The sequence below is a fragment of the Oncorhynchus gorbuscha genome, linkage group LG05 (assembly GCF_021184085.1).
Source record: "Oncorhynchus gorbuscha isolate QuinsamMale2020 ecotype Even-year linkage group LG05, OgorEven_v1.0, whole genome shotgun sequence".
Lineage (NCBI taxonomy): Eukaryota > Metazoa > Chordata > Actinopteri > Salmoniformes > Salmonidae > Oncorhynchus > Oncorhynchus gorbuscha.
In genome coordinates, this window is record NC_060177.1 from 22,551,646 (window position 1) to 22,565,109 (window position 13,464).

At 48.7% G+C, this 13,464-nt stretch overlaps 1 protein-coding gene across 1 annotated transcript in view; it reads left to right on the plus strand.

The window, feature by feature from the left end:
* The window catches only part of LOC124035662 (genetic suppressor element 1-like), a 521,622-nt gene that overhangs the window by 433,130 nt on the left and 75,028 nt on the right, over positions 1-13,464 (plus strand). Inside the window, 1 exon segment of the mRNA XM_046349230.1 lies at positions 4,926-5,123. Coding sequence (XP_046205186.1) covers positions 4,926-5,123 — 198 coding nt within the window.

Genomic DNA, 13,464 nt, shown 5'->3' on the forward strand with positions numbered 1-13,464 from the left:
TTCTAACAGCCAAGACGAGGAGGAGGGGAGGGTGTCAGCACCTCACATATTTAACCACCCCTCCTCCTCCCTTTCTCCCCGACAGGGGGGTCAGATGTGACGACTGGGGCTGTGTGTAGAAGAAGAGGCAGCTGACACACACAGTCACCCCTCCCCTCCTCTCCCCTCCCTCCCTCGCTCCCCTTGGCAGGGCATCCATGCCTCTGTTATCTCCCAATGGCTCAGGAATTATAGGTTGAGAGGAGGAGGGGGAAGGTCATGTGACATCGCAGCAGCTGCTAGGCTAAGAATTTCTGTTTTCACTCAGCGAGAGAAAGAGGAGGGTAGAGCGAGAGAGAGAGGAGATAGGCAGAGTTGTGTGGTGTGTTGCTTCGTAAGATAAGCTCCAAACGGTCTTTGTGAGCGACCGAGTGAGCGTGCGTGAGAGACAGAAAGAAAAGGAGAGAGAGAAAGCGACAGAGAGGAGGAAGAGAAGATGGTGTGTGTCTTGACTGTGTCTCTGTCTGTGTGCTGGGTTTGGCTAAAGATGCAGCGATGGGAGAACCAGGGAGCTCCAGTCCTTTGTGCAGTAAGGAACCTCAACACCGCCACCGCTTTCACTCTGCTACTCTGGAGGGGGTCGAAACCGCCGCTAGCCCTGTGTGTGTGTGTGTGTGTGTGTGTGTGTGTGTGTGTGTGTGTGTGTGTGTGTGTGTGTGTGTGTGTGTGTGTGTGTGTGTGTGTGTGTGTGTGTGTGTGTGTGTGTGTGTGTGTGTGTGTGTGTGTGTGTGTGTGTGTGTGTGTGTGTGTGTGTGTGACTGTGTGCTATCAGCATGGCTGTGTTTCTTGAATATGTATGGTGTTTCTCTAGCGGTCGATTACCATCTTATTAGCTCCTGTGAAAAGTTCCTGCTTTACCAGGAATACTCTCTCTTTCTTTAAAGCCCTGAGGCTGTGTGTGTGTGAAGTTGTGTGTTTGTGAGGAGAGGTGGGTGGAGCAGGGCTTTTCAGTCGTGACGAGGTCACAGCAGTGAACTGAGCGGTTGCTGTGCCTGGCTGTCGATGTGAGTGTGTGTGCTTGTGTGTGTGTGCCTGGCTGTTGCAGTGTGTGAGTGTGTGTGTGGAAAGGGAGCTCATTGTTAATTTCATTATGAATTGTGTTGCTGGGGGTTCACAGGGAGTGCAGGGGGTGAATGGGAGGTTATGAGCAGGGCGGACCCAGAGGTGTTGCCACTCATTTTCTCTCCCGTTACACTCTGTGTCCCTGTGACCCACCAGTTCACTACTCCCCTGCCATCTTCTGTTCCACTGACACACACACACTCCCTCGCACACTTAAACAACGACAGCCAGACACACACACACACACACACACACACCCCTGACCTCTCTCAGGGAGACATGGGTTTTTTAATAGACCTGCCCAGGCTCTGGGGTGGACCAATATATAACTCCACAGATCTATTAGTGCTATTGACACTGTGTGCTACTGTGTGTGCTACTGTGTGTGTGTGCGTGCGCGCGGGTCTGTTTGTAGGTGGTGTGTGAGGGTAGGTATGGTGTGTGTTTTGGCTACATTTGAGTGTGGATCTGTGATATTGATAAGACTGAGTGTGTGTAATGTGTATGTGTGTGTAATCAGATATGGTGCGTGGTAGTAATGTTGTAATGTGTGCATGTGTGTGTGTAATCTCACTGCATCCCTACAGACTGCTCTTTACTGTGAACCTACCATGACCTCTGACTCTGGGGACTTGTAGTTAATGGGACAGTTGAGTGGTGATGTGTGTTTGTTTGTGTAAAGTATGTGTGTGTATATTCCATGTGTTTGCTCATGTAAGATGTGTGCATGCTTGTGTGTGTGTGTGTTCAGGGCGATGGCATGCCGCTCTCTGGCATTCAGGGATTCCACCGGCCCAGGAGCTGTCATCACAGTGTCCCCTTTCACCCCTTCACTGAGAGAGAGAAACCCTCAATCCCCTACATCCCCCACAGTGTGCTCGTAAATCTGACACAGAGAAAATACGAGAAAAGAACTCCACTCACAGTCCAACAGGTCACTCAGTGGAGGGAGAGAGGGAGAGAGGGAGAGAGGTGGGGGGAGAGGGGGGAGAGAGAGAGGGGGAAGGGGGGGAGAGAGAGGGGGGAGGGAGAGAGGGAGATAGGTGGGGGGAGAGAGAGAGAGGGGAGGGAGGGAGGGAGAGAGAGAGGGGGAGGGAGAGAGAGGGGGGAGGGAGAGAGAGGGGGAGGGAGAGAGGGAGAGAGGGGGAGAGAGAGAGAGAGAGGGGGAGAAAGAGGGGGAGAGAGAGGGAGGGGAGGGAGAGAGAGAGAGGGGGGAGTTATGGAAAGAGAGAGGGGTGAGTGGGTATCACATGGACACCATATTAACATGATGTGTAATGGTAATAGGAGTAGCTGTGTACTGTACATAGTGTGTCAACTATCCAGTTTACTGATGGTGCTATATCACTATAAACACTCTATGAAGGCAATGTAAACTCAGAGTAGATCACATGCTTCTCAAACTGTACACTGGATGTAGGACTATATAAGGCTCTATGATATTTATCTGTGATTCAACAACACACAGACGCACAAACGCACGCGAGCACACATACTCCCATTACTGTAGATGGGTCCGTCTGAGAGCACACACACTCCCATTACTGTAGATGGGTCCGTCTGAGAGCACACACACTCCCATTACTGTAGATGGGTCCGTCTGAGTGAGTGTGTGTGTGAATCAGACTTGATGATAATAGTGGATTGAAGTGGAAATAGCTTGTAGCTGGTGTTCATCACTGTAGCAATCACCACAATGCCCATCATGACATTAACATGGGGACGATTAAGGGGATCTGGCACGTGTGTTACCTCTATCAAACTGTTCTCTCATGGTGTGTGTTACCTCTGTCAAACTGTTCTCTCATGGTGTGTGTTACCTCTATCAAACTGTTCTCTCATGGTGTGTGTTACCTCTATCAAACTGTTCTCTCATGGTGTGTGTTACCTCTATCAAACTGTTCTCTCATGGTGTGTGTTACCTCTATCAAACTGTTCTCTCATGGTGTGTTACCTCTATCAAACTGTTCTCTCATGGTGTGTTACCTCTATCAAACTGTTCTCTCATGGTGTGTGTTACCTCTATCAAACTGTTCTCTCATGGTGTGTGTTACCTCTATCAAACTGTTCTCTCATGGTATGTGTTACCTCTATCAAACTGTTCTCTCATGGTGTGTGTTACCTCTATCAAACTGTTCTCTCATGGTGTGTTACCTCTATCAAACCGTTCTCTCATGGTGTGTGTTACCTCTGTCAAACTGTTCTCTCATGGTGTGTGTTACCTCTATCAAACTGTTCTCTCATGGTGTGTGTTACCTCTATCAAACTGTTCTCTCATGGTGTGTGTTACCTCTATCAAACTGTTCTCTCATGGTGTGTGTTACCTCTATCAAACTGTTCTCTCATGGTGTGTGTTACCTCTATCAAACTGTTCTCTCATGGTGTGTGTTACCTCTATCAAACTGTTCTCTCATGGTGTGTGTTACCTCTATCAAACTGTTCTCTCATGGTGTGTGTTACCTCTATCAAACTGTTCTCTCATGGTGTGTGTTACCTCTATCAAACTGTTCTCTCATGGTGTGTGTTACCTCTATCAAACTGTTCTCTCATGGTGTGTTACCTCTATCAAACTGTTCTCTCATGGTGTGTTACCTCTATCAAACTGTTCTCTCATGGTGTGTGTTACCTCTATCAAACCGTTCTCTCATGGTGTGTGTTACCTCTATCAAACTGTTCTCTCATGGTGTGTTACCTCTATCAAACTGTTCTCTCATGGTGTGTTACCTCTATCAAACTGTTCTCTCATGGTGTGTGTTACCTCTATCAAACTGTTCTCTCATGTTCTCTCATGTGTGTTACCTCTATCAAACTGTTCTCTCATGGTGTGTTACCTCTATCAAACTGTTCTCTCATGGTGTGTGTTACCTCTATCAAACCGTTCTCTCATGGTGTGTGTTACCTCTATCAAACTGTTCTCTCATGGTGTGTGTTACCTCTATCAAACTGTTCTCTCATGGTGTGTTACCTCTATCAAACTGTTCTCTCATGGTGTGTTACCTCTATCAAACTGTTCTCTCATGGTGTGTGTTACCTCTATCAAACTGTTCTCTCATGGTGTGTGTTTAAAATGTTTCTATTGGCCCTGTCTCAGGAGCATGTTAAGTAGAGCTGCTGTGTGGGTTTAGGCAGACAGACCGGACCTCTTGAGGTAGGGGTTACACACCCTGTAACCTATAACCTTTAACCTTAGCTCCCCAGCCTAAGCCCAAAGCCCCCCTCCCCCAGCTAAACATACAGGCACACAGACATACAGACATATGGACACACAGACATAAGGACACACAGACATATGTGTGTAAGGTCTGGTGTGAGACAGACAGATAGCCCCCAGTGTGTGTGTGTGTGTGTACTGTCTGGTGTGAGACAGACAGATAGCCCCCAGTGTGTGTGTGTGTATAAGGTCTGGTGTGAGACAGACAGATAGCCCCCAGTGTGTGTGTGTATAAGGTCTGGTGTGAGACAGACAGATAGCCCCCAGTGTGTGTGTGTATAAGGTCTGGTGTGAGACAGACAGATAGCCCCCAGTGTGTGTGTGTGTATAAGGTCTGGTGTGAGACAGACAGATAGCCCCCAGTGTGTGTGTGTATAAGGTCTGAGAGATTTTCCAGTCCACAGGGCTCGGTGTTACTGGGGGGGGGGGGGGTTCCATAGTGTCAGCTGTCTGAACCCTCAACTGATAAGTTGGCCAATTACAGCATGAGTAAGTTTGACTGACAGACTGACTGACCCATCATCTACAGCCGCTTTGTAATTGCTTTATAAATGACGAACATCAGTCTATTATGTCTATTAACCCTTTCTCTCCCTCTCTCTCCTCTCTCCAGGCATGAGCCATGAGCCAAAGTCACCTTCCTTAGGAATGATATCCACGGCAACACGCACCACGGCGACGGTCAGCCCCCTCACCCCGTCGCCCCTTAACGGATCTATCGTAGCCAATGGGAGCCCGGCGGCCCAGTCTGCACACTCCGGATTCGCCGCCGCCCTCCGTAAACTGGCCAAACAGGCCGAGGATCCTCGAGGTAAGGACAACCCACATGTGGACAGACAGAGTTATGATTATAGAGTTTCTTAATGCCAGGTGTATTGTTATCAAGCCTATATAAGGTGTAGAAACGTTGGGTCATTTAAAGCCATTGTACAACCAGCTGTCCCTCTTACACCTATGACCTAACCGTCCCCTCTTCTTACCCTCCTCTCACTCCTTCCTTCCTCCCTGAGGCGTTAAGCTCATTCAAAAACCGTCTGTCCTCCTGGATCCTAACCTCTAACCCCTGTAGCCTAACCCCTCAGATGTCTCAGAGGTTCCTCTGCTGGGGCCGTACCTGTGTGTCGTGTTTAGCTGCCAATAGCAGTGGAGTGATATTCACACTAGATTGAATTATGCAGCCTTCCCTAAGAGAGCAGGACACAGAACAGCCATACTAGCTGACCCATTTAGGTGCCAGCGCTGTGTGTGTGTGTGTGTGTGTGTGTGTGTGTGTGTGTGTGTGTGTGTGTGTGTGTGTGTGTGTGTGTGTGTGTGTGTGTGTGTGTGTGTGTGTGTGTGTGTGTGTGTGTGTGTGTGTGTGTGTGTGTGTGTGTGTGTGTGTGTGTGTGTGTGTGTGTGCACATGCGTCCATTTATTTGTGTGAAGGACATTGAATGTTTGTGTCACCTCCTCTCCTCACACACACACACACACACACACACACACACACACACACACACCACTGTGTTGTTGAGTTTATTGGGCCCTGCTATCCCACTGGTCTAACCTGACTGTGAAGTAGTCATTGTGTGGTGGGTTGAGCAGTTGACAAGGACAGCTTTTAGAATTGGTTGTGGAGGGATCATATGATGCATCTGTAACACACTGACCTTCTCCTCTCAGACTCACTACACAGTGGAACATAGCAGGTTTCTTACAGCCATTTCTCAATCGACACTGAATCAATCGAATCTCGCTACCCTTTCGACCTCCTACAGGTTTCTATCAGTCAGACATACAGCTCATGGTTTGATTGTGAGTTGTTGATATTTGTAGCTGGTTTGGATATGACATATTGCTGTGTGCTACAGACAGTTGGATGTTGTTTGTTCAGTTGTTGGTTGTTGTCTGGACAGGGTCAGACTTAGGTCACAGATGGACAAGGCTGCTATTCTCCCATGTAAACACACACACACACACACACACACACACACACACACACACACACACACACACACACACACACACACACACACACACACACACACACACACACACACACACACACACACGCTACTCTCGGGGGCTGTTTGGCTGGCTGGCTTTGGGCAGCAGCTCACTGAGGCCTTTCTGGTAGATACTTCCGGCGCCGACAGAGATGGTCGCCTCGCTGGCATTCCTAGGAAACTATGACTTTCGCGAAGCAGATCCTGTGTCCTGCCTTTCATCCAGGACAACGGAGTGGATCCCAGCCGGCGACCCCAAAAAAACGACTTTGAAAAAGGGGAAAACAAAGCGGTCTTCTGGTCAGACTCCGGAGACGGGCACATCATGCACCACTCCCTAGCATTCTCCTCGCCAATGTCCAGTCTCTTGACAACAAGGTTGATGAAATCCGAGCAAGGGTAGCATTCCAGAGGGACATCAGAGACTGTAACGTTCTTTGCTTCACGGAAACATGGCTCACTGGAGAGACGCTATCTGAGACGGTGCAGCCAGCTGGTTTCTCCACGCATCGCGCCGACAGAAACCAACATCTTTCTGGTAAGAAGAGGGCGGGGGCGTATGCTTTATGGTTAACGTGACGTGGTGTGGCCAAAACAACATACAGGACCTCAAGTCCTTCTGTTCACCTGATTTAGAATTCCTCACAATCAAATGTAGACCGCATTATCTACCAAGGGAATTCTCTTCGATTATAATCACAGCCGTATATATTCCCCCCCAAGCAGACACATCGATGGCTCTGAACGAACTTTATTTGACTCTTTGCAAACTGGAATCCATATATCCAGAGGCTGCATTCATTGTAGATGGGGATTTTAACAAAGCTAATCTGAAAACAAGACTCCCTAAATTTTATCAGCATATCGATTGCGCAACCAGGGCTGGAAAAACCTTGGATCATTGCTATTCCAACTTCCGCGATGCATATAAGGCCCTGCCCCGCCCTCCTTTCGGAAAAGCTGACCACGACTCCATTTTGTTGATCCCTGCCTACAGACAGAAACTAAAACAAGAAGCTCCCATGCTGAGGTCTGTCCAACGCTGGTCCGACCAATCTGATTCCACACTCCAAGACTGCTTCCATCACGTGGACTGGGATATGTTCCGTATTGAGTCAGACGACAACATTGACGAATACGCTGATTCGAAACATTTAAACGTGTCAACCCTCGCAAGGCTGCAGGCCCAGACGGCATCCCCAGCCGCGCCCTCAGAGCATGCGCAGACCAGCTGGCTGGTGTGTTTACGGACATATTCAATCAATCCCTATCCCAGTCTTACTGACGGGCCACCCCCAGGTGGTGAGGGTAGGCAACAACATCTCCACCCCGCTGATCCTCAACACTGGGGCCCCACAAGGGTGGGTTCTGAGCCCTCTCCTGTACTCCCTGTTCACCCACGACTGCGTGGCCACGCACGCCTCCAACTCAATCACCAAAAGCACTCACAAATTTCTACAGATGCACAATCGAGAGCATCCTGTCGGGCTGTATCACCGCCTGGTACGGCAACTGCTCCGCCCACAACCGTAAGGCTCTCCAGAGGGTAGTGAGGTCTGCACAACGCATCACCGGGGGCAAACTACCTGCCCTCCAGGACACCTACCCCACCCGACGTCACAGGAAGGCCATAAAGATCATCAAGGACAGCAACCACCCGAGCCACTGCCTGTTCACCCCGCTATCATCCAGAAGGCGAGGTCAGTACAGGTGCATCAAAGCTGGGACCGAGAGACTGAAAAACAGCTTCTATCTCAAGGCCATCAGACTGTTAAACAGCCACCACTAACATTGAGTGGCTGCTGCCAACTCACTGACTCAACTCCAGCCACTTTAATAATGGGAATTGATGGGAAATTATGTAAAATATATCACTAGCCACTTTAAACAATGCTACCTAATATAATGTTTACATACCCTACATTATTCATCTCATATGTATACGTATATACTGTACTCTATATCATCTACTGCATCCTTATGTAATACATGTATCACTAGCCACTTTAACTATGCCACTTTGTTTACATACTCATCTCATATGTATATACTGAACTCAATACCATCTACTGTATCTTGCCTATGCCGCTCTGTACCATCACTCATTCATATATCTTTATGTACATATTCTTTATCCCCTTACACTTGTGTCTATAAGGTAGTAGTTTTGGAATTGCTAGCTAGATTACTTGTTGGTTATTACTGCATTGTCGGAACTAGAAGCACAAGCATTTCGCTACACTCACACTAACATCTGCTAACCATGTGTATGTGACAAATAACATTTGATTTGATTTGATTTGGTGTGAGAAACAGTGGCTCTGGTCAACCATGGTGTGTGTATCTATGAGGTGTAACCTTCCCCAGAACAGAGACTCTGGTTGTCCCACATACACAGGAGCTTCACTGTCCCCCTAAGACACACACACATATGCTGCTGGGTCCCTCAAGGGGGACGGAGCCAGACTGCTGAGAGTCCCCTGAGTAGGGCTGGCAGGGGTCCTGTTTGGGTGTGTGTGAGTGCGTGTGTGTGTCTGTTTATGTGTGTGTATCTGGATGTCTGCCCCAGCTCCAGTGAGCCCCAGCAGCCCCAGCCATCCACCCTGGGTCAGGCTCTCTTAATCAGGCTGTGTGTTTGAGAGAGGTCCCCTCCTCCTTGGCCCTCCCTGGCTCTTTCTGGCTGCCTGGCTCCCCTGCAGATCACACCGGGAGCCCAACACCAATGATTTATTACTCTGAGAAAGAAACAGAGACAGAGCTCACAACCTCAATCTTTCCCTCCCTCTCACACACTCATCCTCTCAATCTCATTCTCTTCCTCCATTGTTTCTCACCTTCCCCTTCTCTCTTCCCCACTCCGTCTCTCCCTCTCACACACTCACTCATCTATCTCACTCCATTTCTCCCTCACTGTCACTCTCCCGCACATAATCTATTTTCTCACCTCTCTCTCCCTTTCTTGCACACATACTGTTTGCCTCACTGTCTCATCTCTCTCTCTCTGTCTCTCTATCAACCAGGTACGTGTGTTGTGTGTCTGTTGCTATTTCAACCTAGCTGGGACAGTCGTCAGATAGTCTGAGGGAGGTACAGAAACACACACAGAGACTATGATTAAACCTAGGCATTTTTTAAAACATAGCAGAAAAGTCCCTCTGTTATTTTGGGCCTGTCTGTGTGCAGTCTGCCTGGCGTAGGTAGAGACACAGTGTGTGTGAGTCATGCTCCATAGCTCCAGTCGAACAGGCCAATCATGGGGCCGATCCTGCCCACGTTAGGAGTGCCGTCGCTGGGGTGGGCAGGCTGGAGCGTGGGCCTCCTCCGGATCTCCAGACACTTTGCTGTCTCCAAAGATATTTATAGACAAGCCCTCATACACACACACATACACTCACACTCACTCACACACACTCACACTCACACTCACTCACACACACACACTCACACTCACTCACACACACACACACACACGCACACGCACACGCACACACACTCACACTCACACTCACACACACACATACACTCACACTCACACTCACACACACACATACACTCACACTCACTCACACACACTCACACTCACACTCACACTCACACACACACATACACTCACACTCACTCACACACACTCACACTCACACTCTCACACACACTCACTCACACTCACACACACTCACTCACACACACTCACACTCACACACACACATAAAACCTCCATAGTGCTTCCCTGTCATGTTGTAGCCTCCTGGCAGTGTGTGTGTCCTACTGCACAGTGTGTTCCTGTGTTCTACTGCACAGTGTGTTCCTGTGCGTCCTACTGCACAGTGTGTTCCTGTGTTCTACTGCACAGTGTGTTCCTGTGTGTTCTACTGCACAGTGTGTTCCTGTGGGCCCTACAGCACAGTGTGTTCCTGTGTGTCCTACTGCACAGTGTGTTCTTGTGTGTCCTACTGCACAGTGTGTTCCTGTGTGTTCTACTGCACAGTGTGTTCCTGTGACTCCTACTGCACAGTGTGTTCCTGTGTGTCCTACTGCACAGTGTGTGTTCCTGTGTGTCCTACTGCACAGTGTGTGTTCCTGTGTGTCCTACTGCACAGTGTGTGTTCCTGTGACTCCTACTGCACAGTGTGTTCCTCTGGCCCTCTGTCTTGTGTTACTGTTGTGCATATGGAGCATGAATCAGTCTCCTAAGCCTAAAGGATGTTGTTTGTTTTGTTGTGCTAGTATCATAGCCACTAGCTAGCTAGCTATCACCCTGATTTATAAACCCTGACTCGTCCTCTGTGTTTTCATCTGTATACACACACACACACACACACACACACACACACACACACACACACACACACACACACACACACACACACACACACACACACACACACACACACACACACACACACACACACACACACACACACACACACACACACACACACACACACACACATACACAGTAACACACATACATACACACACGGTCATACAGACACACACACTCGCCCGTCTGATGAGTAGCTCTGTGTACTGAGTCTCATGCTGAAGAGGGGAGGTGATGGATAATGAGTATTGCAGCAGAGTAGAGGACAAACACCTCGTGTCAGAGAGACAGGCATGCTACTATCTGATTAATTAGGCAGATCTAGACTTAACTTGCGCTGAACTCACTGTAGCATTACACTACCTACCTACAGTACCTATCAAGACCACCTGGGGAAAAGATATGGGGAGGGAGGGATGGGAGGAGGATAGAGGGAGGGATGGGAGGAGGATAGAGGGAGGGATGGGAGGAGGATAGAGGGAGGAAGAAAAGGGTCAAGAAGAGAGAGGGTTTATGGAGTGATGGAAGAGGTGGGTAGAGGGATACTGAGAGATTGAATGTGTTACCATGTGTGTTTGGCCGGGGGCTACCCTTGTTTCTGGGAGCCCAGAGCATGCTGGGACAGCAGGGCAGTGTGTCTCTGACCCCTCCATCTGGAGCCTGGAGCGCACACACACTATCTATCCACGCCCTGTGCGTGTGTGTGTGTGCGTGCGTCAGAGGTAGAACTCTCCAGGCTCTGTTTGTCCCTGAAACATTCACTCACAAACAAGCTCTCTCTCTCTATCTCCATACAGTACTTTATTCATCCATATATCTATGTCTCTTCTTCTTGGTAAACATACTAACAATAGCTCATACACAGTTCACCCAGTTAAACATTCTCCTCCAGAAACCATCCTACTGCTCGCTCTCTATCTCTCTGCCCCCCCTTCCCTCTCTCTGTCTTACTTCCCCTCTCTGGGAAAATGACACACACCACACTCTTAGAAAAAAATATTCCAAAATGGTTCTACGTCTGTCCCCATATGGGAGAACCCTTTTTTGCTTCTAGGTAGAAACCTTTTTGGTTTCCATGTAGAACCATAGAACCATTTACTTGGAACCCAATAGGGTTTTACCTGGAACCAAAAGGGGTTCTTCAAAGGGTTCTCCTATGGGGACAGCCGACTAACCCTTTCTTTTAGGTTATAGATTACACCTTTTTTCTAAGAGTGCACGCAGATATACACCCTTGAAACACACACTCCCTGATGCAGATTTGGTGCTTTGAACTGTGTTGCCGGTCCGTGGCCGAGGTTGTGTGTGTGTGTGTGTGTGTGTGTGTGTGTGTGTGTGTGTGTGTGTGTGTGTGTGTGTGTGTGTGTGTGTGTGTGTGTGTGTGTGTGTGTGTGTGTGTGTGTGTGTGTGTGTGTGTGTGTGTGTGTGTGTGTGTGTGTGTGTGTGTGTGTGTGTGTGTGTGTGAGAGAGAGAGAGCGTGTGAGAGTGAGTTAGTGAGGCAGGGTTTGTGTGTGTGTGGCTGGGGGATGGTATGGCATATGGAGGAAGGGTTGGCTCGGTGCTGCTATGCACACCAGGTGTGAAATGGACTGTTTAATTAAGTGCTGATGTTGTTCTAATGCAGGGGGAGGGAGGGAGGGAGGGAGGGAGGGGGAGGGAGGGAGGGAGGGAGGGAGGGAGGGAGGGAGGGAGGGAGGGAGGGAGGGAGGGAGGGAGGGAGGGAGGGAGATGAACAACAGCTTGTCGCTAGCTGGTAGGGCTGTGTCTGGGGGTGTGTTCGGGGCTGTGGAGGAGAGACAGAGTTTGGAGCTTTGGATAGGGCCAGGAAGGGAACATGAGATTTGGGGCTTGAATGGCACAGTCGGGTGGAGTGTAGCTGGCAAGATCAAAGATGTGGGTTCAATTCTCGCAGGGTCACTTTCCCTGAACGTTTGTGTTAAGGCAAGTCCCCTTGAATAAAAGCAGCAGGTGAACAAGTATATTGTTATGTTTCTTGATGGGATTAGAGGTGGAAGGATACGGTGCTGGGACAGAGAGAACTTAACCCGGGGCTGTGTGGAGCTTTGTGTGTGCGTGTGTATGTGAGTGTGTATACGTGCGTGTGTATGTGCGTGTGTATACGTGCGTGTGTATGTGCGTGTGTATACGTGCATGTGTGTTAGTGTGATTATGCGTGCGTATGCGCCCGTGCATGTGTCTGTGTGTACCTCTCTCTCCCAGTTAGGGTCAGCTTGGGCGGTCATGCGTGGAGGCAGTCTGGGAGAGAGGGACTGGTAATGGGGCAGCGATGGAGAGAGGAGCTACACATTAATCACACACACACGTTTGCCCACACAGACATACACTCAATCACACCCACATACACCACACACACATACAGTGCATTTGGAAAGTATTCAGACCCCTTGACTTGTTCCACATTTTGTTATGTTACAGCCTTATTCTAAAATGGAATAAATAAAATCCCCCTCAATCTACACATCTACACTATCCAATTAATGACAGAGCAAAAAAGTTTTTTTAGGCATTTTTACAAAAAATAAATAATAATAATGAAATATCACATTAACATAAGTATTCAGACCCTTTACTCAGTACTTTGTTTAATCACCTTTGGCAGCACAGTGTGTTTGTTATGATGCCACAAGCACTGAACACCTGTATTTGTGGAGTTTCTCCCATTCTTCTCTGCAGATCCTCTCAAGCTCTGTCATGTTGGATGGAGAGCGTCGCTGCACCACTATTTTCAACCTGTCTCGGAGCCCTACGGACAATTCCTTCCACCTTTTGGCTTGGGTTTTGCTGTAACATGCACTGTCAACTGTGGGACCTTATATAGACAGGTG